General features: G+C 38.2%; 1 protein-coding gene across 1 annotated transcript; it reads right to left on the reverse strand.

The window, feature by feature from the left end:
• Positions 1 to 24,267: 24,267 nt before the first annotated feature.
• Positions 24,268 to 26,492, reverse strand: LOC110676234. Its single transcript, XM_021843574.1, has 2 exons — positions 25,801 to 26,492; positions 24,268 to 25,013 (listed from the first exon to the last, which is right to left on the reverse strand). Exons 1-2 carry the CDS (start codon positions 26,238 to 26,240, stop codon positions 24,302 to 24,304), a joined length of 1,152 nt encoding a protein of 383 aa, XP_021699266.1. The 5' UTR covers positions 26,241 to 26,492; the 3' UTR covers positions 24,268 to 24,301.
• Between the last annotated feature and the right edge of the window lie 1,272 nt (positions 26,493 to 27,764).

Consider the following 27,764-nt stretch of genomic DNA (forward strand, 5'->3'; position numbering starts at 1 on the left):
ATAAATCTTGTGAGAACAAACGATTCAAGGGTTGTCTTGTCAGTATTGACTTGAACAAGGCTTTTGATAGAGTTGATCATGAATATTTGTGGAAGGTTTTGGAGAAGTTCGGCATTCCCCAAACAGTTGTTCAATGTATTAGAAATGTGTACAGTATTGCGATTTCCAGAGTCCAGATCAATGGATTTCTTACATATCAGATCAAGATAAACAGCTCTGTCAGACAAGGATGTCCCCTAAGTATGATTCTTTTTGTTTTATACATTGAACCATTGATAAGAAGAGTTTCAGAAAGTATAACAGGATTTCTAGTTTACGATAAATTTTTAAAAGTAATTGTTTTTGCTGACGACTTTAACATAATTATTAGAAACTAGTGGGCCCGGCAAACTTCGTCTTGCCATCAAGTAGGCTGATGAAAAACGCTATGGATCGTCCCATACAAAATGACAATTCCGTTCACGCTCGTTTTTCCAACTTTCCCGGTGAATATCCTGGGATTTTTATACACACAAACACGTCGGAACACTTGACGAACAAAACGGAAAAATAATCATTCAAATCGATTGACCCGTTCGGAAGCCATTTCGTGACATACAAACACCACTCCATTTTTATTTATATAGATGACGATGAGTTTGATCAACTTTTGAGTATATTCGATGAATATGCAATACTTGCTAAAATAAGAATAAATCTGAGTAAATCTGAATATATGAGATTTAATCAAGTAAGAATGGGACCACAAAAGATTCGAAAAGTAGATAGCCTGAAAATTTTAGGAATAACGTTTTGTAGAAGTTGGTATTTGACGGTAAACACTTGTTATAATAGAGTGATAAATAATATAAAACACTCATTGAGTAGACATTACATAAGAAATTTGAATTTGTATCAGAAATGTTGGATTTTAAACATATTTATTCTATCAAAGGTTTGGTACTTAGCACACATTTTCCCTCCCTTAAACAAACACATAGCGCAGCTCAAATCTATTTGCGGAAAGTTTTTATGGAATGGGTTTATCTTTAAAATCGAGAGAAACCAGATGTATCTTGATTACATGAAAGGAGGTTTGAATTTGATTGATCCGGAGGCGAAAATTAAAGCTTTATTTTTGAGGAACATCCTGTATAACCCAGATGGAGGTGATACATCAGTAGAAGAAAAATATTTACTAGAAATGAGAGAAGCACAAACACAAAGACTAACAAAAAACGCAAGGGATTGGATTCAGGAAGGGAAAATGTTGAAAGAACGATTTAATTATAACAGTACAAGGCATTTGTATAATTATTTTGTAAGTTTAAAAAACTGCACTCCTAAAGTAGAGCAAAACATTGATATCAATTGGGCAGGAATATGGGAAAACATAAATATGAGATTTATTTCAACCGACATAAGATCAATGGTCTTTTGTTTTGTTAATGACATCATTACAAATGGCAAGAAACTCTCGGCTTATAACATTCACAGTAGCCAAGGAAATTGTTGCAGGTGTGGAATCGCAGATAGTAATTTTCATCGATTAAAAGAATGTCCAAAAGCGAAGATCATTTGGGAATGGTGCAGTTCGATTGTTCAAACGCGTTATAAAATAAGTGTAGTTGATTTGGAGGATCTTCTTCCGTTTTCGATATGTAAATCATCGCAGCAACAAAAAGCTGCTTTGTGGCTGACGATGAAAGTGGTTTCATTCAATTTGACATTTTCAGAACCATCACTATTTGTTTTCAAAAAGGAGATAAGGGAAGAAAGGTGGAACAACAGAAAATTTTTTGCTTCGGAATCCGGATCAAATTTGAACATATGCTAACTGTTAACAATCGTAGATGTACTTAAGTTAAGTAGTGTTAAGCAATAAGAAGTTTGTAACTCGAATCCTGTTTCAATAAAAAAAAAAACTCTACGGCAAATCCTGGTATCGTGAAGGTAGCTAAAGCTGGAAGGATACGCTGGGCAGGGCATGTTTTAAGAATACCGGACAACAGCCCTGTAAAGATGGTATTCGCCACGAATCCGGTCGGAACAAGAAGATGTGGGTGCAGCGAGCTACGTGGATTGATCAGGTGCACCAGGACCTGGAGAGCGTGGGTCGCGGTCGAGGATGGAGAGAAGCGGCCCATGAACCGAGTGAATTGGCGAAATATTGTTGGCAACGTTTTATCAAGTTAATTGATGTAAAACAAAATAAATAAAATAATATCAAACGTACACAATACGTCAGACTTCAGGATGGCTGGTCATTTAGTGCAAATGTCGAAAGAAATAGACAAAATAATATTTAAAAAAATAATAATAAGAGCCTTTAGACGAAGTCTAAATGCCAATAGCTCGTCGAAAACGACACGTTGTGTGGCTTCAAATACCGGACACAATCTTGAAATTTCTCGAATCTATTAAATTTGTGCCTTATTTATATTCTTGCTTCAGGATATGTGAACATGTGCATCTCGAACATTGGTCTGATGACTGCCCCCACAATCTACACATGCAAACTTTTTGGTATCCCCTTTCATAAGACCGTTGTCCTTACCCCTTACGATGAAGCTAGACTATCTGGAACCATGCCTTGTTGTACCTATCATTACAAATCTCAGGATTCAGGTCATCGCTTTGCAACCGGAATCGCATGTCAGTCATCTATACATCTAGGGTGTCTGATCCAGTCATAGTGTGTGTACCAATAATAGTGGTAGTGCCGTTTCAAGCGTGTTATAGCCAATTTTTATTTTTATGTGTATTTTTCTAACATGGACATTGTCAAAATGATATGAATGTGTGAAAAAAAATCTTGTGAAATAGTAAGGAAATAGTAGAAAACAATTAAAATCCTTAACTTTTTTGCTCCTTTGCACCAGTTATAGTGTGGCGTTCCTATAATAGTGAGTCTCAATGGGAAATCAATGTAAACCACTATTATAGGAACAAAAGTTAGCAAATACCACTATTACTGGAACGTGTTCCAGTAATGGAGGAAATGCTTTTTTGATAGATTTAATGATTTTATCATTCTAAGATTATTTTTTAAGTGAAATATAATAAAAAAGCTTTCGAATGACGTATTCAGATGTAAAGAACGAGTTTCCGTTATTTTTTGGCGATTTTTTATTCCTCAACCCGTTACTATTGCCACTATCACTGGTACAGACGCCCTATACAGCTTGATTCTAGTGGCAATATTGCTGTAAGAATTGAGGAGAGGTATGAGCAGTGAACTACGGCATCATCAACGTACACTGTCCACACGAAGGGAGACCCGACGACGAGAAGAAGACGTTTTACACGCAGCTGGAGCAGATATTTGACGGAAGCTCGCCGCGTGACGTGAAAATCGTTGTTGGCGACATGAACGCACAGGTAAGACGAGAGGTGATGTACTGACCAGTGATCGGGCGGAACAACCTGCACGCCGTATCAAACGACAATGGCCAACGATGCGTCAACTTTGCAGCCTCTCGTGGTATGGTAGTCCGAAGCACCTTCTTCCCCCGCAAAGATATCCATAAGGCCACCTGGAGATCACCCGATAATCGAACCGAAAACAAAATCGACCACGTTCTAATCGACGGAAAAGACTTCTCTGACATCACCAACGCTCGCACATACCGCAGTGCGAATATAGATTCGGATCACTACCTTGTTGCTGTATGTATGGGCTCAAAACTTTCGACGGTGACCAACTCCCGTCGAAGCCGAACGCCGCGGCTTAACATCGAGCGACTACGGGACTCAGAAGTAGCCCAAGAATACGCGCAGCAGTTGGAAGTGGCCCTACCAACGGAAGAGCAGCTTGGCGCCGCCACTCTTGAAGATGGCTGGAGGCACATAAGATCCGCCACAGGTAGCACCGCAACAACAGCACTAGGTCCTGTGGCCCCGAATCAGAGAAACGACTGGTACGACGGCGAATGCGAGCAGTTGAAGAATGAGAAGAATGCAGCATGGGCGAGAATGCTGCAACACCGCACGAGAGCGAACGAGGCACGGTACAGACGAAACTCCATGTTCCAGAGAAAGAAGCGCCATCAAGAAGAACGAGATCGCCGCTCTTCCGCGCTAAAGACACACGGAAGTTCTACGAGAAGCTTAACCGTTCGCGCAAAGGCTTTGTGCCACAAGCCGATATGTACTGCGACTGTGGCGGAAATCTTCTCACGAACGAACGTGAGGTGGTCGAAAGGTGGCGGCAGCACTACGACGAGCACCTTAATTGTGATGTGGCCAGTAGCGAAGGTGGCACAGAAATAACTTTGGCAGCACGCGTGGACAACGAAAGACTTCCGCCTCCAGATCTCCAAGAAGCAGAAACGGAGATTAGATGGTTCAAAAACAACAAAGCCGCTGGAGTGGGCCAACTACCGAGCGATTTGCTAAAATACGGTGGTGATGCACTGGCAAGAGCGCTGCACTGGGTTATTTCCAAGATTCGGGAGGAGGAAGTATTGCCGGAGGAGTGGATTGAAGGTGTCGTGTCGTGTGTCCCATCTACAAAAAGGGCGACAAGTTGGATTGCGCCAATTATCGTGCGATCACAATTTTGAGCGCCACCAACAAGGTACTCTCCCAAATTCTATGCCGCCGTCTATCACCAATTGCTAGATAAATCGTTGAGCAATACCAGGCAGTATTTATGGGCGAACGAGCAACAATGGACCAAATATTCGCCATCCGGCAGTTGTTGCAGAAATGCCGCGAATACAATGTACCCACACATCATTTATCATCATCGATTTTAAATCGATCTATGATACAATCCATCGAGAACAGCTATGGCAGATTATGCACGAATACGGTTTCCCGGACAAATTGATAAGATTGATCAGGGCGACGATGAAGCGAGTGGTGTGCGTAGTCCGAGTAGCAGGGACACTCTCGAGTCCCTTCGAATCTCGCAGAGGGTTACGGCAAGGTGATGGCCTTTCGTGTTTACTGTTCAAAATTGCGTTAGAGGGTGTGATAAGAAGAGCGGGGATAGACACGAGTGGCACGATCTTCAGAAAGTCCGTTCAGTTACTTGATTTCGCCGACGACATTGATACTGTTGCACGCAACTTTAAGACGAAGGCGGATACGTACATCCGACTAAGCCTGAAGCTAGGCGAATCGGACTGAACATCAATGTGTCGAAGACGAAGTACATGATAGCGAGGGGCTCAAGAGAAGACACGGCACGCCCCCCACCTCGAGTTCATATTGACGGTGATGAAATCGAGGTTGTCGAAGAATTCGTGTACTTGGCTCACTGGTGACCGCCGACAACGACACCAGCAGAGAAATCCAGAGACGCATCGTTGCTGGAAATCGTGCCTACTTTGGACTCCGCAGAACGCTCCGATCGAGCAAAGTTCGCCATTGCACGAAGTTTACCATCTACAAGACGCTGATTACACCGGTACTCCTCTATGGGCACAAAACATGGATCCCACGTGCAGAGGATCTACGCGCCCTTGGTGTTTTCGAACGGAAAGTGTTGCGGACCATCTACGGCGGAGTGCAGACGGAAGCCGGAACGTGGAGAAGGCGGATAAACCATGAATTGCACCAGCTGCTAGGAAAACCAACCATCGTCCACCTCGCAAAAATTAGGAGGCTGCGGTGGACCGGGTATGTCAGCAGAATGTCGGATAACAACCCGGTGAAAATGGTTCTTGAAAACAATCTGACCGGCACAAGAAGACGTGATGCGCATCGAGCAAGATGGGTCGATCAAGTTGAGGACGATCTGCGGACCCTTCGTGGGCTGATGACGGGCAGCCATGGACCGAGTCGAATGGAGACGTCTCCTACTTACAGCAGAGGCCACCCAGGACTTAGCCTGACTGGTAAGGTAAGCTAAGAGCAGTGAATAAGAACCACAAAACATAAAGCTTATCAGATAACTTGAGAAAATTATAGTTTTAAATTTTGTTAGAATGCCGTGAGGAAATATTGTGTGCAAATATAAGACTCCAAGAATATTTATAAAAGCTTCCACGTTTACAGAGCTGCAAAACCTAAATGTTCTAGTCAAAGGCCAAAGAAGATGCTACTCTACAATAAGTACGGCACTGGCACATTCAAATTATCTAAGTTGAGTTCTCACGATCCACACATCCCAGTTTCGAAAGCGACAATAAATCAAAAAAAAAAATCAAATCAACAGCGTCACAACCGCGTAATTATATTTGGACATCTCTTTATCCTACTCGCTCAACCAGCCGACCCTTGCTCCTCCTTCCCATCCACCAAGATCACACAAAGGAAGTAGGCCCAGCTCAATTTGATTACGAACGCGAAAAAAATCGTTCGCCTCCCGCCTTGAACTCGAAACTAAACCAAACCGCCGAAGAAACCGGTCCCCGTAGGTTGTTGTCGTCGATTCCCGGCAAACGCGAGGTGAGGCTCGGCAACTCTCACCGTAAAATCGTGTCTTCGCTCCAATTGATTTCATGGCTCAGTTGTGAATCTCGATTTCGGGACTACTTAAACTAATTTTGTTTAATTATATGGTTGTACGCAAACGAGACGACTGTGAGGAGACTTCTCCGTCTGTCGTCGTCATCGTCTGGGAATCAATCCACACTTTACAGTGTTCACCGACTGTTGGCTGCAACCGACTGAAGGACAATTATTGGTGCCCCCGTTGTGCGCTCGGTCATCGCCTTAGCCGGGGTATTTTCTTCAGATCCAAAACCTAGGGCTGGTAGTGACAAGTTGTCTTAATAATAGGAACTTTTGATAGCTTATCCTTGAAAAAGAGATAACATAAAGAGAAAGGAATTAAAAATAAGCCAAACATGGTCCAGGGAATACTCCTAAGGTTCGGAGATCCCCTGCACACGTTTTTGCTGAGAATTTTTCACTACAATACGCTAAGTAATAACTACATGCATTTTTCATGATTTTTTCCAGAAATTCCAAAACACCTGAATTACATGGCGTCTGCTCAAAGTTACTTTGAGGTATTACTCAGAAGATTTTGACGAAGTCTCTAAAAAGAAGCTAGATACCAGCCCTGTAAAACCCTGTCTTGGAAGTAAGGAACAGGCCAAGAGCTCTTAATTTCCCCGTCTATTGTTGTATTCGATATATAGTTTTTTTTTTGCTCGCATTTACACGTCCACGTTTACGTCCTTCGTGCATGAACACGAAACATACAGCAAATAAATTATCTTTTTTGTTGCCACCAGAGCGAGTTCGATAGGGCAGCAGATCAAAATAAAACCATCACACAGTTCTTCAACGAGAAGAAAGAATCGTGTCCATCGTCGTCATAGCACGACACAAGACGATCCAATTCTAGGTTGCTTGGATGGAACCGGTTTCATCGTCAACGCTTGCTGCGATCAGATGCGATCGGAACACGTGCAATCGCAAGTGCGATGACACTGCCGCCGCGGCGGAGAAAAGAGTCAAAAACGACCAAGAAGACGCGCCTCAACGAAACGAGCAACGGCCCCGTCGCAGGGTTGCCACATATACAGATTTATCTGTATTTTACAGATTTTCTCGAATATTTTTTGACCAAGATTCTGTATATACAGATTACAGAATATTTGAAAAAATACAGATTTACAGATTCTGTATACAGAATTCTGCCAAAATTATACAGATTTATACAGATTTTTGAGCAAAAATGAAAATACATACTTTTGGAAACCTTAAAATTTCTCGCATAACTTCTGATCTCGCCCTAAAAGCCATTGGTAACCATGTGTGTAGCTCATTGTTTCTGAGCATTTGAATGGATTTTCATGTTATTTAACAACGCTATAGGGAAGAAAGGATCATTATCTACCTGCCCGTGATGTTGGATTGGATGCTTATTCTTTCATTTGCTCATAAACAACGAGCTACACACGTGGCTACCAATGGCTTTTAGGGCGTTATCTCAGAGTATGCGAGATTTAATCTGAGATGTGACAGTTCTGCAATGTAGTTGTGAATGATTGGTATTTCCTTGAATTTCTTGTATAATTCTCATTGCTATTCCAATTTTCAGTGATACAGATTTAAAATACAGATATTTTGCTCCAGGATACAGAAAAACAGATAATTCTTCGAAAAAATACAGATTTAAATGTGGCAACCTTGCCCCGTCGTCGCACGATCGGATTGTTTTGTTTCCCGCTTCGTTCCTGTGCCGAAACGATCGGTTTTATCCGTACAAAGTTCGTGATCGCGTGAACGGAGCGAGCAAGATCAACAGTCCCGAGAACCGAAAGCAACAACTTGCACGCATGGGATGCTGTTTCGAAGATCGTCCCAACTGGCAAAACGGAGAAAGATCGTGCGATGGAGAGAGTGAGACAGCAGGAAAACAAATCATTAATCCGACAGATGGTTGACTCGATGTCGTACCAAACGATGCAGAGCAGAAAGCAGCGGAACATGTAAATAAAGTCGAAGTTGGGATCAAAACAAAAAGGAAGCAAAATAAAATTAGCGAAGCGGTGATTAGATAGGCGTTATGGCGACGTGGTGAGGCAGAACCGTGGAGATTTGCTCAGGAAATGGGACGCATTTTGCAGATCTTCGTAGCAATGGGATATGAAGTGTTCTTGGGTGGAAACTGAGGCAGCAGAGAACTGGCAGGTGAGTCATCGTTTGTGCATGACATGAAAAATCAGGTGAACACAAGTATATGTAAAATAATTGCTTTTATACGAACCAGTTTTACAGTAATATGAATGGTATGTTCGAAACACAAATGTAACAATGTTGATACATTTCTTCTAATGAGTTTAAAATGATTAGCGCTGCAGAAAATGTAGATCTGATGTATTTGATTTCCTTGCTTGGTTTTTCTGCTTATGTTTTGCTATCTGATTTTGCAATCATTAGATCACTTTTAGTAGTTCTTGTTCTTCCTACATTTTTTTTTTCAACCCGTGGATAGAACGGTTTCTATAGAGCAGGCCTGTCCAACCTTTTCGAATCGCGGGCCAAATATCAGAAACAATGTATTGCGGTGGGCCAAACTTTTTTCATGCAACAATTTCATATTTTTTTTGGTAAGATCAAATAAAAGTGATACAAATTTCTATGGAAGAAATTGAAGATAGATATTCGCCTCTATGATAATCTTGCCGGAAATTCTGTGAGAATTGTGCTTATGATGACGTTCAGCCCAGAATTATTTGAAAAAATTTCCGTAACCCTGTGAAAATGTTGTCCAGTATTTAATAAAAAAAACATTCTCAGAATTCTATCAAAAATTTTCATACGATTCTGTCAGAATCCAATCTAGCATTATTTGATAATCCTCTTCATAGTTTCTAAGAATGACTTCCCGGATGTGAAAATTGTCCTTAGGATTCCTTCAGAACCCCACCCAAAACTTAATATGAAATCCTGTTTTGAAGGGTGTCCACGATGAAATTGCCACACACAAAATTCAAGTTTTCATCCGATTACCATCAAATTTTCAGGGATTGAAAAATAACTATTAAACTTCATTTTACCGTTTTACTCGTATTTCATTCACAGTCCATACACAAATGCCCGCACCTTGGCCTTAACCCCGGCCATAAGATTCTGCACAACCTGTGAATCAACCGTTTTTTGCATGTAAACCCATACTTTCTTCAGTTCCTCGACTGTCTTCACTACCTTAGGTCGTTTAAAAAGGTGTTGCTTCATAATCGCCCAGTACTTCTCGAGGGGGTGGAGCTCCGGAGTGTTGGGAGAGTTGAACATTTTCGGCATGAAATTGATCTTATTGTCCGCATACCACTTCAGCACGTCCTTGGAGTAGTGGCATGAGGCCAAATCCAGCCAGAAGATTGTTGGGACGTTGTGGGCCTTCAGGAGAGGAAGCAGCCGCTTCTGGAGGCACTCTTTCATACGTACGCCTATCCGTTCATCGTGTCCTGGGTCACGAAAGGTGCACTCCGCTTCCCGCACGTGCAGATGGCTTGTCAAACCAGGAATTTATCCGCAAATTTGGACATCTTCTGAGTCCGGACATGCTCCGGAACGCTGAACTTATCCTTGGCCGTGAAAAACAGGTTGCCGGGCATCTGTTTGAAGTCGGCCTTCACATATGTTTCGTCGTCCATGATGCAGCATTCAACTTTCGTCAGCATGTCGAGGTAGGGGGACTGCGGGTAGTTTGCCCACGTTAAGGAAAACAGCGATTTTAAATGTGAAAAACATTATTCTATGATCTTTTTTAATTATAAATCATTATTTAAAAAATGCTTTCTTAACTGCATATGTATTGTTTTGCGGGGTAAAACGCCCCGCTTCAGTTCGGCGTTAGCCTTGCTGTAAACTTACGCACACAATCATGCTTGTTTATATGCTGCATACATCTAGGCGTTTGTTCAGATGTTATTGTTCAATAAAAGTATACATGTTGATGCAAAAAATGTGCATTCGTAAGGTTCCAATTTGTGCGTAACTTCAACGTGGCATTACGTTTGGTTGAATATGAATTCAAACGGCCAAGAGTTGATTAAAGTTTAGGTCCTTTGATAAGCTTTTTAAGGACAAATTTAACATATTTATTGTATGTAGTACAAACTACGACAGTACACAAGTTGACTCTCGACGATAGTTTCAAAAATTTGGTTGTTTATCGACCTAAAAACTTACCTTGAAAATCGCACAAAACTGCAACAAAAATAGCGAAAGACGTTCTTATACGTTTTCAACGATTTTCTTGAGAAAAATACATAAAAATATATCAATAGAAGCATTTTTATCCATTTTCTATGATCTAGGATGAAAAAAGCATTCTAAAACACATCGTTCGTCCAAATCGAGGGTGGCGCGTTTTGTCCCTTCTGGGCATATTACCCCCAGTTCCCCGACCACGCTTCTAAACATTCCTAGTTCGCCTTCATAAATTCCAATAGTTCCATGAAAGTACATGCCAAACGGGTGAAGATTGTTTTTTCGTTGATCCACCTCCAGCTCGCTCCTCGGTCAAGGTAGGGTTTCAATGCTAGTAATGGACCCCTTATATCTCTGACGGATCTACGTTTTGTGAAGTCTTACAACAAGTTCAATGGCTTTACCAAGGTATTTAGAAGACAGGTAAAAGGATCTAAGCAGTCAGTGGATGCGGAGTGTGGTAAACAGCGAGGGGAAGGAAAATGACAGCTGACGAGTCAGCGAGTTGGCAAGTTTGTCCTAATGATTTTGCTCCGCTATCGTTTCCATGGGATTGTTCAACTGTTTATTGGTTATGGCTGCGTTTTGACCCGGAAAATTTTACGAAAGCTTTCGGTAGTAAGTACATATCTTAGTAATATTGGCTCAAGTGAAATATTAATATTGTTATTTTCAGGATACGTTTATGACACTCAACTCTCTACGATACTTAAGAGGTGCACAAGCTAGTAGGGTAGACAAAAGAACGTGTTGAAACCCGAGTGGAATTGTGCGAATCTCTCCATCGGAAGCTACCAGCTGAATTGACCGGAGCAAGTGCTGAGTAAGGGATGTTTCACTATATTTTTAAGACGATAGTTATAACCCAACACTAATATATTATCTCACTTTCAGCACTACAAGACTGATCATCTATGGCAAAGACATACCAGCTGAACTGGTCCTGCATAAAAGCCGAGAGATTGCAATTCGAAGAGAAAGATTTTTATTATGATGACTCAGTTTAGAATGTTCGGAATTTGAACTAAATGTGTTGTACTATCTCATATAATGTAAATATATTTGACTAAAAATGAATAGTTGAACTTAAAGTTGTTTGATTTATCAAATTCAATCTGAAATCTAAAACAAAAATGGATAGAGCTAGATGTTTAATGACGTTTCTTCATATGAAATGGGTTGAAAATGTTTCTCGGATTTCATGGCTTGCTGACCTGATCGAACAAAACAAACTGACCAGCTGTCAACTATTTTTTCAATATGGCGAAACACTGTAATTGACACATTGACCTACCTCCCTTCTAAATACCTTGGACCTCACAGCACGCCTATGAAACATACAAAATCATTCGATTTTCCTAGCGTAATCTACATTTGGAAAACTGTTGTCCGAAATGGACCCTCCCGGGATGAACAGGAATATAAATTTTTGATTACAGTCATAATTTATATTACTAAAAAGAACTGAGAAATACCTTTTTTCTCAACTGTTTGCCTATGAATCGAAATATGAAGCAATAACATGCAGTTTTTTCGACATTGATTTGGTTGCTGTAGACCAAAGAACATTTTGATTGGTAATATAAATTCAAAATTACACTTATAATTTATTTTACTCAAAAAACTTAGTTTTTTATCCTGTCGCATAAAAATCAAATTTCAGAGTGATAACATGAAGTTATTCGTCATAAAATATACTCAATGAGTTCAGTGAACGTGCTTGAGCGGAAATATTTATTTTGAATTACACTTAAAATTGCTTTTATTGAAAAACCTACGAGAACACCCTAAATTTGAATCTAGTATCCATGTAAAACAATGTTCGAGGCAATGGCATGTAGTTTTTATGGCATGAATTCTTTTGTAAAAATCAAGTGAATATATTTTGGCAGAAATAGTTTGGATATACTCTAAATTTCTTTTAATGAAAAACAACGAAAAAACCTATTTGTTTCAATTGTATGCCCTTGAAAGAAGTGTCAAAGCAAGTTTTTCGACATAAATTTTATTATACAAGAACAGAACATGTGCTTGAGCAGAAAGAGGAACTATTAAGCTTTTTACGCTAGCATGCTATAAATGTTGAATTACCCCTTTCTGACATCTTTTGTGTACACTATATTTTTTATAGTTGGATCAAAGTAAGCTTTTTCGAGAATTATGTTACCATAAGGACGTAAATATTTCCAGAGTTTAGAAATTATGTTGCCATAAGGACGTTAATATTTCCAGAGTTTAGAAAACGAAAATTGAAAACTTATATCCTATTTTATTCTAATTATTATTCAATATTTCAGGTAGATTACACGCCAATGCGAACCTTTGTGGTAGTATAAGGGCGTTTATAAGAAACAAATAAGAAATAATGCGTGATTCAAGACTTACAATCATGATGCAGAACCGATTGACAAACCGACAGAGTTGAATTTCCGCTGAATGAAAAAATGTAAAATCTGATGTGGATCGCTGTTTCCACTAAATATGATATTGCCCGGTACACACTATGGTTCTTGAAAGATTATGCAGTAATTTTGTTTTTCTATTAAGATTTGACTGGAGAAGAAATAAAATCCATGAGCAAATTCCTTGTTTTCCATCGAAACGTATATATTTCTCAAATACCCCATATGAGCAAAAATAATCAAATACTTGTGTACCCAAATTGGCATGATGAAAAGCACGTTATACATATCAGAATTATCAACGAGTGGTGACTCTCTATAATTCACGAAGATTTTGAGGTACAGCTTATGCTCGATAACTGGGCTGAGAGAACCTTCCAGTTAGCGAGCAGTGCTCGATAACTGGACTGCCATTCCAACGCACACACACATTCAAATAAAAATCGAGGGGGACTTAGATGCAAAGTTTCGGTTGGCGTCATTCGGCCGAAACTTTATTTTGCATTTGCACGCCCCTCATCAGTTACGGGATGGTAAAAGTTTTTGACGTTTAACTGTTTTTTAACTGGGCTACAGCCCAGTTAGCGAGCACCCAGTTAAAAAGCAGCCCAGTTAAATAGCACCCAGTTATCGAGCATTAGCTGTACGCGAAATTTAAACACCCAAACCTTAGTTTTACAAATTTATTTTCGTGTTTTTTTCTTAAGTTCTGCCAGCTTTCTTTTTCAAAAGAAAATAGTTTGATTGGGATGAGGATTTCATTAGTCATTTCGGCTATATTTTCCTCTATCTGTTGAGGTTTTACTCCGTAATCTGCCCGTGGTAGCAAGAAAATCTGAGGTCGTTGGTGGATAGACTATGCCATTACCTCAGCCGTATTTACTCTTTCTTCAAACATCGGGAAATCTTCAATGAAGCCTAAAATTGTACAAAAAAAGATACTAATTAATATACGATACATTTGAAGAATTTGAATTCAAAGAAATAATCAACTCCAGGACAACAAATTGCGTGAAAATTTCTGACACTTGAATCAACAATCTCAAATTATGGCCTACCATGACCAAACCATAAAATACGTACGCTAGAAACTTCAAGATCGAATGACCCCCCGTAGTTTTATAGCTAGCGTAAAAAGCTGGATAGATCAGACTGAAACATTTTTTTTGCTTGAAAAATCACCAAAATATCTAATTATAAACATATATGCCTGTAAATCAGAATTAAAATCAACGAACTATATTTTAGCATTAAAGTTTTAATCAAAGTCCAGTGAACATGTTTAAGATAATATAAACATTTTTTATTGCACTTAAAATTTCAACAACTAGAAATAACTAAGAAAACCTTTACTTTACCATGCAATTCTTCTTTCTTTATTCTATAAAAAATCAAAGTAAATTCAAATTTCAACTTTTATAAGGCATATGGCCTCTTAGTGGAGCGACATTCAAAATTCTTACAGCAATGGATCCGAAAACTATTCAAAATGAATGCACACCTAAAAATTCTTGAAATAGGGGGTCTATATTTTATTATTTAACTAAAAGCATTTCCTTATTTTATCTGCTATGGTTTTTTGCACAAATTCAATAATGGAACGGAATGGTGCTGAAGTGATGAAATATGAACAAATAATTTTTTAGATTAAAATGAAAGTTCGCTTTACTTAAATCAAAAATTTCAAACCTGTATGCCTGATAACAAAACAAACTTTAAACCGATAACGTGTAGTTTTTTTGTAGTTTGATTACAATCTGATATTTTTTAATTTAAAATACTACAAAAGCCCATAATTTTAAACCTGTTTGCCCAGATTTACTTATTAACATATGTACATATTTACATATAAAGCGATCACATGTAGTTTATTGTACATAAATTTGAATATTAAATACTTGTGTAATATTTCTTAGCAGCAACCAACATTTTTTATTGCAACTGAAACTTATTTTAATTCATAAACTACAGAAACCCTTATTTTTAAAACATTAAAAAAAATAATGTAGCGAAAACATGTCATTTTTATATATAAATTGGCTTGTTGAAATTCATTACACATATTTGCACATTTTTGTTTTACAACAAATTACGAAAATCTGACTTGTAACAACTGTCTGTTTCCTGTACAGGTATGTTCCGTTTTTGTCACGTTCCGATTTTGTCACGCTCCGTTTTTGTCACGTTCCGATTTCTTCAACAAATTATTCCGTTTTTATCAACACAAAAATATTGAAAAATTTTATTTTTTTGAATGCTTACAATACAGTCTAAAGACTTATTTTGATTCAAACCAAATGTTTTTTAACTATCCCAGAATTGAATTTTCGACATTATGTTGGTGTTGAGCACATGTATCGTAGGTGTCAAGTCCTATACCATTCAATGAGGTTTGCCTCCTTATCGGCCTCCTTCAATTCAAACAGAGTGTTCAAGCTTGACTGAGCTACTAGACAACATTGACACATCCTTCAACACTCGAGAGCTGTCTTGGCCACGCCGCAACAGATGGAGATTGTAAATAGGGGTCGTCCATTAATCACATGGTCATTTTTTATTCAATTCCTCGTGGGTTTTTGTCCATAAAAATTTTTAAAATTTGTATTGACTGTGGTCATTGGCCAGACAACCCTCCCCTCCCTCCATAAACGACCACGTTGTTAACGGACGACCCCTTAGTTGAATTAAGTACATCTTTAAATAAATTAAGTACCTCTAGAGCTGCAGTTATCCTTCTTTTTTTATAAAACATCATAGATTATACGCTGTTAATGTTATAGACATATTTGATCTGACAACGTTCAATTCTTTGTTATAAGAGATGGACCAGGGAATAAACTCAAAATATTCTGTCATATAAGAAGAAGCACTTCCCTTTAGACCAGAGACGAAATAAAGACGTAGTAATGAAGTTTAAACTGGGTAGCCGTTCTAGTACTAAATTCGTTACCCAAGTTTGACAGACTACAGTACACTTTTCCAAGCACTTTCATTTTGCTCAAGTGCCACAGATGATTGGGCAACGGCGCACGGTACAAGATCGAGTTTATTTCGTATTTGAAAAGACTAGTTATCGACCCGTTATATTTTGGACAAAGAAACTTTCATTATTTCTTATCTCTTATGACTCAAATATGTTAGAATTTTACGGGTTATAGTAAGAGTCCTGATTCAAGGAGGAGAGGACGAGAAATAGTAGAACATAGCAATCTATTGAAAATTTTTGAATCACCGTTCAATAAGTTCACATCGAGTAAGGGGTCTGAAATTATTGAACATTTAAGAAGCTGTTGATACTTGACGTTACCACACCACACCACGCACGCTCTTATTTCAAATTTGTTGGGATCCTAATCTTCGAGTAGACACTCATCTCCTCTCCACTAGGTAATCAAGATATTTATTAAGAGTCTTATATAAACTGGCATTGGCATTCATGCATCTAATTTATTGAAACTATTGACAACACATTTTCCAACCAAACAGGTTCAATGCTTTGACAAGGATGCTTGTTGTTGATTTAACACTTATACTGAATAAACAACAAGAACCTTAAGTTTAAGTTCAAAAATAAATATTATACTGCGAAACAAGAAAAACCTTTTCGTGTGTCTCGAAGATCAAATTATGTATCAAGTACATCACACAGTTTTGCTAAAGGTCATCAAAGTTATAGAAAATCCTTGTTTTATTGATGTTTTAATGAAATTCAAACTACGGTTTTTAATCGTTTGGCAATCAATTCCATCGAGTTTGCAAAATAGGATCTAAACTTTAGTGTATGACATAATTTGATCGAACTTGCCGGAATGTCAATTTGATAGAATTTTTGATCATGCTTGCAGCCTCCAAACAAAATAAGTTGTTTCTTTTACAAGCCAATTACAAAGTTTTCTAAATAATCCATCTCTTGTAGTAACGAAACTATTATAAACTCAATTGATTTGCAATAATTAGCATCCAAAAACTCATGTATGTTGTCAATTTTCGAACATAAATCTGCATACAAGCCTGCAAAATTGCACGCAAGTTAGATGAAATGCATTGTTTTTCAACAGTTCTTGTTTTAAAACCAAGTGTGCTAGGACGTTTTTGAAAGCGGCACTAGGTTCAGTGATAGCCAGGCGAGCATGTTTTCATGTAAGAAGTTTTCTCGACAAATGCAAACAAATGCAAATGTGGCAAAGAATGCTCTCAGTTGCTCTGTTAAGTGTTTAAAATAAAACTTAGCTATGAAGCAGGCCTTCCCAGTTGGGATGTAATGCAATGAAGAAGAAGATGAAGGGAGAACAAAAGGAAATGGTTGAAGTTTTCTTTACAACAAATAAAGATCAGTTTGACACACTTTCGCGTACGTCATTTATAGAAATATGACTAATCTCATAGTGCATAGTACATTTATGTGATTATCGTTTTAAAATTCCATAGGACATCTAAAGACATTCTGACCAAAAGTAAGACAATTAAGGATTTATCACAAAATCATACTTATTGATTGGAGACTGCAATCAAATTCCAATACGAATCTACACGAATGAACAATTGAAAGATTCCTCACAGCCCCTAAACATCAATAATATGCATGTACTTGATGAAAATGTGTACTTTTCTGTTAAAAGTGCCATTTTCTATACAGATTTGTAAAATATTTTGTCTAAGAAAATTATTCCGTTTCTGTCACGGTTCCGTTTTTATCAACTGAAAATCGCCGATCGTGTTGATAAAAACGGAACATACCTGTATTTTTTTCTGACTGTGAAAATTTTTATGTAGAAAAAAACACTTGTCATCGCTTTGTGTATTATTTCACTGGCAAAACAGGCTTGAAAAAAAAAAATATTTCCAAGATTTTAAATACAAGAAATTTTGTTTATGCTCATGGCCATCTTGGTAATTGTTTTAAATTTAGATTTTCAAGCAAGTTAAATAAAACTTAACAAGTATTGAAAATCTATAATTGCTTTTGCTTGTTAAATTAACCTCTACAATCCACTATGGGCGGTTTCCATACAGACTGGCGGCCAAAAATATTTTTTTCCATCTCATGTCGTATTCGTGAGTTTTGTGATACAATTTTGATGTTTTATTTTCAAAAATAAGTTTTCGAGACTAACTTTTGAATAGTATTGGGCGAACTACTTTCGGACAATAAAACACCGGAATTAACTTCAATAAAACCGCGAACATTTATTGTTGACTTTCTCTTATTGAGTTCAGAATACAACTAATGAAAGGCAAACACACAAACAACGCTTTGGCGCGTGAACATCGGAAACAGCATTGGGCGCTATGCATAAAAGAATCGCTTACACACTAATCAGAAATTGTATACTTCATCAAATAGAACCTATAGCGAAATAATAAGATTTGTAACTTATGATGTATATAAGCCATTTATGCGATTAACGTTGTGAAACCATTAACAATATAATAACTGACAAAGAAATGATGATATGAATGAATAAGCGATATTCAGTCATCCTCTGAAGTATTTTTTATCTGTTTATAATAGAAACTGGTTAAAAATATTGGAAAAATCAAAAAGCCCTATATCAAAAAAGTGCAAATTTGTACAGCTAAATTCTTCACGATCCTTCAGTTCACATCTCAAAGTACCGTTGGAAATAAATTGTAGCCTGGTACAACTTGGGACAAAAAAGTATGTTATGTGTTAAGTTTCGATAAAAATCAAATATATTTTTTTCAGTGTACTCTCCGCATTTTTCCGACTTAAAGTATGAACTTTTATCTCATTTCATTTTTTTAAGATAGCTTTTTGAATAAGCTTTCGGACAGTGTATAAAGATCTGTATAAAATATTACAATTAAGCAGCATATTGCATTCAATGTGTACCTTGTGTTAACACTGAATTTTTGATTTTTCTTAAAAACTCTAACTTTGACATACTGTATCACTTAAACTATAAAAGTTCTTGCCTTTATATTCCAGGAATATCTTAATAGAAGTGTTATCTATGGAATGATGTACAAGAAAAACCTACTAGAACATGTCATTTTTTCGATTATTGGCCAACTGATCGCCCATAGTGCAATCAATACAATTAAAAAAAAAATAAAATGTCATAGCAATGAATTTCGATCGAGGTTAAAAACATGATCAAACAAATTTTGGATGTTAATAATAATTACTGTATCCACTCAAACATGTTCAATGGAGTTCAACAATAAAATTGATGTTAAAAATAACTGCATGTCGTCTCTCCTCATTTGGACTGACAGGCAAATAGTTGTAGAAAATAAGGTTCTACTTAGTTTTTTTTTCTGATATGGAACTTTAAGCTTAATATAGAATTTCTATTTTATCCCGAACATGTACACTGAACTTCTTCAACTAAGTTCCTTATATGTAGTTGCTTCTAAGTTTTATTACTGGCAATCAGGTATATGACCTATTTTTGTGTTTTGAAGTAGAAGAAGTTTCAAGTGCAATCCAACATTTATATTTCTACTCAGATATATGCACTGTTTTTGTACAATCAAATTATGAAGAGAAACTACATGTCATCGCGTTGAAACTCGATTTGTAGGCAAATAGTTTTAATAAAATAAGTATTTCAGTAGGATTTCAGCAAAAGAAATTTTGAGTGTATCCAAAAATTACTATTGATGCCCACATTTGTTCACTGTAGAAGCTCAGCGAAATAATACCGCAAAAAATATATGTCATTGCTTTCAAAATTGTATGGTAAGCGTGAAGAAAATTTAGGGCTTTTCGTAGATTCTTAGTGAAAGAAATTAAGAGTGTAGTCCAAAATTTATACTTCTGCTCAAACATGTTGACTGGACATGTACAATATTGTTTAAACCGAAAAATACTACATTTTACCACTTTGAAATTTATTTTATAGAAAAACAGGTTCAAAAACTAGGATTTCTAGAAGTTTTTAATCGAAATCAATTTTGAGTGCAATCTTGAATTTTGTTTTCTCCTTAAAAATGAGATGTAGGCTATTGCAATCAAATTAATGTAAAAAAACTACATGTTAGTACTTTGAATTTTGGTTCACATACAAACAGTAAAGAAAAAAAGTATTTCCTATGTTTTTCAGTAATTTAAATTTAAAGTGTAACCAAAAATTTATGTTTCAGTTCAAGCATGTTTTCTGCAATTCTGCAAGCAAATTTGTGTCGAAAAATGTATTAGGAAGAAGGAAGTTTCAACAAGAACATTCCTTTTGAGAGATTAAACTGATCTAGGATGAGTTATAAATTATCTAGACCAAATCCAAAGGGATCAATATGTAGTCCAACTTATTCCAAAATACCTTGTCGAAGATTCCAAACCTCTAGCATGAGCACCAAAGATTTTGGCATGCGAAATCCACGATCTACACAAATCTGACTCGTTAGGGATGCTCAAAATATTTTTTTTTTTGCTTCATGTGCATTGCTTGCCTAGTTATATAGGGTAATTTGGGTTTGAAATACCTTAAATTATAACATTTGCCATAAAATTTGGCACAATTTTCATGTCGTTTTGGGGTGCGAAAAAAAATTGTAGGGGTTTAATTGCTTTAGGGAAAATTTGAACACCCCTAGGATTTTTTTCTACCGTACTAAGCTATGAAATATGTGTGATATTCTGGAGACCACTAATTACTACACATATTTATATTATCAAAACAACCACTCTCTTTATTACGACTGTTTTCCAGCCCGTCCCAATCCATACTGTCCCAACATTCTTACACACTAAATCTAGGATACCACATCCTCCCCTCACATCAACGATAATGTAAATAGAAACATTTCATATATCATTCATAAGCACGTCTGATCGCATTAAGGAATCTTTGGGGTTTTCTGATCTCCCGGGTGTTTCGGCGTTTTCCAATGGGCTCTTCATCATCTGGAAAATCTCCCTGAGTGGAACGTTTGGTACCATTACGCAGTTCGTCTGTTGTTCCATGGATGTTACTCGTCTGTAGCTTCGACTGCTCCTTCTCCTGCGGTGCTATTTGAGAAAAAAAAATGAAGCAAATGTTGCAACAGAAAGATTAACATGTAAAATAATATGTTGTGTGTGTGTGTGTTTTTTTTTTCTTTACTTTACCATTGTCTACTGGTTTGTTTGTTTTGCGTTCCACGTACTTCTTCAAAAACTTTACGTTACGATCGTATGTTTTATCAGTTGTAGCATCCGTGATCGTGGCTCGGCCAGCTCCTTGAATTTTAACTACTTTGTGAAACGCATTTTTGTATGGTGTGTCCGCTTTATCCCGCTTTTGTTGCGATACCAGTACGGTGTCTCCAACTTCGATTTCGGTTCTCCGAGCTCTGCGATTACTGTCCTCTCTTGAATTACGGTTAAACTTTGCCATCTGATCCCGATCTCGTAGTTCTTCATCGAACGACTGCCGCTGATCTGTACGACGATTTGGTAGTACACTCCGCACAGCTCTCCCAAACATCAACTCAGCCGGAGGGATCTTTGTCACATGATGAGGCCACGAATTGTACGCAGCCACGTAATCGGATAGGGCTTCCTTCCAATTAAGCTTTCCAAGCTTAGCAATCGCTGTGATCTTATTGATGCCCTGCATGCTCCTCTCAACAAGACCATTCTCCGTCGGATTTAAAGGAGTGCTATGAATCAACCGAACTCCCCATACATTATTTAACCATGCTTTCAAATCCGCGCTGTTGAAAGGAGGGCCATTGTCAGCCTTCAAAGTTTTCGGAATATAGTAAGTGTTGAAGATCCTTTTCAAATTCTTTTTCACGGCTTCCGTATCTGTTTTATCTAACGGAACGGCAACAAGAAAACGTGAATAATTGTCGGTCAATACCAAAGCTTTCCAGTTAAGTATGTCGGATGCAGAGGCAAAATCCATTGATACGTAATCCCACGGGTTCTGGGGTAGTTCTGTCATCTCAATGGGTACAGGGCGTGATGTTACTGTCACAAGTTGGCACTCCGGGCAGCTTCTTACAAATTCTTCAATCTCTCGGTCCATACCTGGCCACCACAACCCTTGCCTTAGGAAATTTTTCATGGTGGACATGCCTGGATGGCTTCGGTGAGCCAATCGTAACGCTCTATTCCGTAATGTTGATGGCAAAACCATTTTTTCGCGTTTCATCAATACCTCTCCTTGCAAATATAAATCGCTCTGGAATGCCTGATACTTCGCAATACATTCGGGCCACTTTTCCTTCTTCTCCAACCACTTAATGACAGTTTGTATCTCATCATCAACCAGCAATTCCTTCTTAACTTCTGCATTTGTTAACGCTAACAACTGGTCATTGATGTCACTAGTACTCGCTGTCACTGAAAACAGTTCATGGGACTCCTTTTCGTTTCCAAACGCCGGACTTTCCGTCTTAGCTCCAATCCTCGATGGAGCATCGGCAATATTGTCTTTTCCAGAAACATGTTGAAAATCAAAGCAGAAGTGGTCCATTCTTAGCATCCAGCCCTCAGCGCGTGATAAAATTCTTTTGCCAACATCCTTACGGTTACCATTCTTGGTCATAAACATCAGTGCCTCACTATCCGATCGCAGTGTAAACCGTCTACCGAGAAGATAGTATGCAAACTTTTCCATCGCCCATATAATTGCCAATGCCTCACGATGTAACTGTGGGTACCGACATTCTGCTGCTGACAAACTTTTGGAAGCACAAGCGATAATCCGTCGCACTCCAGATTTTTCCACTTCTTGGGCTAAAATCGCTCCCAATCCCCACGGCGAAGCATCCGTGTATAAAACAGTCCGATCAGTTTCGTTGAAGTATCCTCTCTTGATCAAATCAGTTTCAACTTCATCCTTAAGCCTTTCGAATGCTTCTTGATGTTCGCTGGTCCAGTTAAACTTTGCATTGTCCGTTAGAAGTTCGCGCAAAATTTTTGTTTTATGGGAGAAATTTCTCATAAACGGACTTATGTATGTCAGCATTCCCAAAAAACTACGAACTTCTGATGTATCCTTGGGCCTTGCAAACATCTTGATATCCGATATTTTCTTCTGCATTGGCAAAATACCGCTACCGTCAATCGTAAATCCAAGAAAATCTACAGTCATCTGATCATATTTAGATTTCTCTTCGTTGACCGTAAGGTTATTTTCAGCTAAAACTCTTTTTACTTCGTCAACGTGATATCTTAACTCTTCCAAAGTTCGCCCAAACACCAAGATATCATCTAGGTATATGATGATGTGTTTGCACTTCATCAGTAACCGTTCCATGACTCTTTGGAACAACTCTGGGGCACATGACAATCCAAATGGTAGTCTTCTGAAGCGCATTAATCCATTGGCTGTCATGAAAGTCGTATAATGTCGGACCTCTTCGGCTAATTCTACGTGGAAATATGCGTCTTTCAGATCAAGTTTGGAGAAAAACATAGTCCCACTAGGAATATCGGTCCAAATCTTGTCAAGCGATGGCATAGGGTACGGTTCTCGGATAATTGCCTTATTTACCTCGCGATAATCCACAACTATTCGAAAATCGGAGGTACCCTTTGGTACTAATACCAACGGAGAAACGCATGTTATAACGTCGTTTTCTTTATCTGCCCTCTCAATGATACCCCTTTCTTCCATTAACCTCAATCTCTCATTGGTAGCAGATTCAAACGCCTTCGGAATGCTATATCGGATAATTTGTTTTGGCGCGACTGATTCATCCACTTTGAATTTCACGGCAGCGATAGGAAGTTTTGGAAACTCTTGCGGTTCGTTTTTATGTGCAGTAGCAACATCGAGCATCTTGGGCTCCAACCTAGTGTCAGTGATTGAGCAGACAATTTTGTCAAAACCCGTAGCATGTGCACCCATGATGTTTCGCAGGCCTATGTGAACCAAATTCAACTTCTTTGCTGTTTCATAACTCAGCAACGACAAATCAGTACCCTCAACCACAAAGAACTTTGCTAACTGTAATGGTTGACCATTCACGCCAATATACGCTGTGAACGAACACTCCACTTGTAGTGGATGCTGATTTGCATAGCTCCGTAAAATTTCTTCTGGATATAGCTCGAAATCCTGTACGACTGAACGGCATTTACGTTTGATTATTTGCCACCCGATTGTCGTAATGGTGTTAACAGTAGCACCTGTATCGACAAGAAACTCAAAGTCTTCCGTTCCAATTTTACATATTACTATTCTAGCATCATCATGTTTTCGTGGGTCATTTACGCTGCCAGTTATCAACTGTAAATAATTCATAAAAAAAATGTTTCATTTGAAATTTTTCTTTATTGTTTTGGCATGTTTATCATAGAGACCATTCTGTGCACCCCCAAATAATCACCGATCAATCTATCTTACCTGATTGATCCTTCCAACCTCAGATTTATACGTTTCGCCACCTTCAACGCGTCCTCGTTTATTCTGTAGATCGTCTTTGGTTCTTGAGAAACAAAACTCAGCGAAATGACCCTCTTTTCCACATGCGTAGCATTTGACGCGATGAGCCCTGCAGTCCTTGAAACCGTGGATTCTTCCGCATTTCGAGCAATTGCGGTTGTTAGCGCTATAGTGTCCTGATCCATTACGCATACCCACGTTACGGAACCGAACTGCACCATTCCCCTTCGAGTGTGATTCACGACGAGAACCATAGCGCATTGAACTTGATCCTGACATCTGATTGAATACTGCGTTAACAGGCTTCATCAAATTCGCTTCATTCACACCCTCTGCATTGGTGCTAGTTTCTACCTTTGCATTTAGTTTAACCTCCTCTGTTTCCAGTCGGATATAATCAAGGTGTCTACCGTGGGCCATAATCCGCTCAAGATCGTTGTGAAACACATCGCTCATTTCATAAAGCTTGGTTGCGATTTCCGGCACAGAGCGCCTGATCAGCGCCTGGGAGAATTCTTCATAACGTTGCTCAGGATCGAACTCACAAAACTTTGCCTGATTTTCCAATCGCAACACCCAGTCAACGAAAGGCTCAGAAGCAACCATTCGCATTTCTCGGAACTTCATCCTCTCCTTAGTATAGTCGCAAGTTTGATCAAAATACCTATTGCAATATAACTTAAATCAATATCACACTTGATCGTCAAGTCAGTGATTCCCAACCGTGAACATCAATAGCACTTTGGTCACGCATACAATAATACAGTCAGCTCTCCCTAACTCGATATTGAAGGGACCATCGAGTTAGGGAGGTATCGAGTTACAGAACACAAAACCGGTGCAACTGCGATCCAAGGGACCATCGAGTTAGCCATGAAAACCAACATTTACTATGGTTCTCTAACTCGATATCGAGATACGGAATATCGAGTAAGGGAGAGTTAACTGTAAATACAACTGGTCAGCAGAAAATAAAAAATAAAAACGAAAAATATATCGAAATATCATTATTTTTTTTTTTTTTTTTTTTTTTAAACTACTGGAACATTATTAAACATTTTAATAGCATAAGAGTTTAACCAATCACTCTTAAGCATATTTCAGCTGAATAAAATATTAATCAGCTACTAATATTACTGGGATTCTAAAAACATACCTCCACTAGCGGAATATTGTTCATATTATTAGTGCAAGGGTTTATTTTCAGAGTTTTATTTTTTTTAAACACATATTCCCTGATTTTTTTTTTAAGCATATTTCAGCTGATTTTCCGTAGGTTCTCAGCTAACGTTACAATTGCCCTATATCAATTATGATAATCACAAAAAATTAACATGATGACACAAAATGTGAAAATTTGAAATGGTTGTACCATCCCTGTGGCGGCGGAGTAGCTAGATTTCACGGTTCGAGAAACACTTCACATATAAAAAATGATAACAATCATCTACCTGTTCAGCGCTGTGATCGTAGCGCTGTAAATGTTATCCGCACCAACCAGCAAATTTTCCTGAGCTTCGATTACGCTCAGTAGGTAACTGCCGGCAAATATTTTCAATCCCGTCAGCTGCACAACGGGATCAACTGGTTCCTTACAGGCGACGATTCGCTCAAACTGGTTCCGGAACCGTATCCATTCGGCTTTACGTTTATTCAGAGGCAATTCCCCATCAAACTGTTGAAGCGGCCATGATCCTGAAAGCCATTTCGAAGCGGCTTTTCCCCGTTTTGCTTTCACTTGTTTTGCCTTTTTCAATGCACCACGAGCACTATCCAACACAGGCATTGCCATCGCAGCTTCTTCAGCCATTTTCCCATTCTCAACACTTTCATCTTTTTCAAACGACTCTTCTGGCGATGAAATGTCGCTCTCACGCCACGATCCACTCATTTTCGTATTGTTTTCACCAAACAAAAATCTTTCTGAAATGCACTCCCTTCACAACAATGAAATTGGTTTTCCGTTTTTCCCCAGAAGATCAAAATAACTCGACCGGCTTTCAAATGTATACTCCGAAAGACACGACGCAAACAACTGAGCTGATTCACGATGAAAAATAACGGTACTCAATTCCTTTCACGCACACTGATTCATTATTCTAATTTCCATGCGTTCCATTCCAGCATAGTACACTTCACATCAAAAATGGGCAGTGCTGCCAGATTTTTTTTTTAATCCTTCTAATAGTTTTTTTTTTTTTTTTTTTTTTTTTTTTAATAATATTTTATTATTATTTTTGTTTTGTTTAATGTTTGCTTTTAATCAATTAATCATATATAATTAAGCAGTTATTTGAAACATGTTGGCCTTGGGCTTTACCCGACTCAACTGTTTATACCAGAAACTGACATGTATAGTGTACGTTGGCCTTGGGCTGTACCCGACTCAACGGCGTAAGTTTAAGTTGGCCTTGGGCTGTACCCGACTCAACGGCGTAAGTTTAAGTTGGCCTTGGGCTTTACCCGACTCAACGGAATAACTTTTAGTTGGCCTTGGGCTTAACCCGACTCAACAGTTTTTACTTTGAGCTGTACTCGATGCAAAATTCACATATAACTATAAGTTGATTTTGGGCTACACGCAACTCAACGGAAATAAGTATCTGTTGGCCTTGGGCTTTACCCGACTCAACGGAATTAGTTTTATGTTGGTCTTGGGCTTAACCCGACTCAACCATTTTGACCTTGAGCTAAACTCGGTTCAAAAAACAAAACTTTCCAATGCAAAACTGGCCTTGGGCTTAACCCGACTCAGCAATGATCTTCACAAGAAGCATATAAAAATATTAACGAGGAATTTTGTGCGTTTTATTTATTTATTATTATATTTTTTTGCAATCCTTCTTTTTTTTTTTTTGGCAGCACTTCCTAGTAGGTTTCAATGTTGATCTTCAGCACACACTCTTTTCTTATCAATTATGAATTATTACTCACCCACTTCGGAATCATTAGCATTATCAATCCAGCGAGCTGTATAGGCAGGATCGCCAATGTGATATTCTGGAGACCACTAATTACTACACATATTTATATTATCAAAACAACCACTCTCTTTATTACGACTGTTTTCCAGCCCGTCCCAATCCATACTGTCCCAACATTCTTACACACTAAATCTAGGATACCACAATATGGACATGAGAGACGTCAAAGAATTTTTCAAATCAGGTGAATCGTTATTGAGATATGACTAATATTTGATCCCGGGGTTCCTAGTGTTAATAGAGTGTGATTGGAGCTTAGATTTAAGCGCTTTTGCAATCATCAAGTACCATGCGTATGACGAAAGTCGGGTTATGTGACTTAAATTATCCTCTACTTCTTGACATTACATGTCCACTGCTGCTTTATATTATCAGAGCACTTCCACAGTTAGTTTTTTTTGCTGAGGTTGCCATTTGAATTCAAAATCATA

This window comes from Aedes aegypti, chromosome 1, assembly GCF_002204515.2.
Source record: "Aedes aegypti strain LVP_AGWG chromosome 1, AaegL5.0 Primary Assembly, whole genome shotgun sequence".
NCBI lineage: Eukaryota > Metazoa > Arthropoda > Insecta > Diptera > Culicidae > Aedes > Aedes aegypti.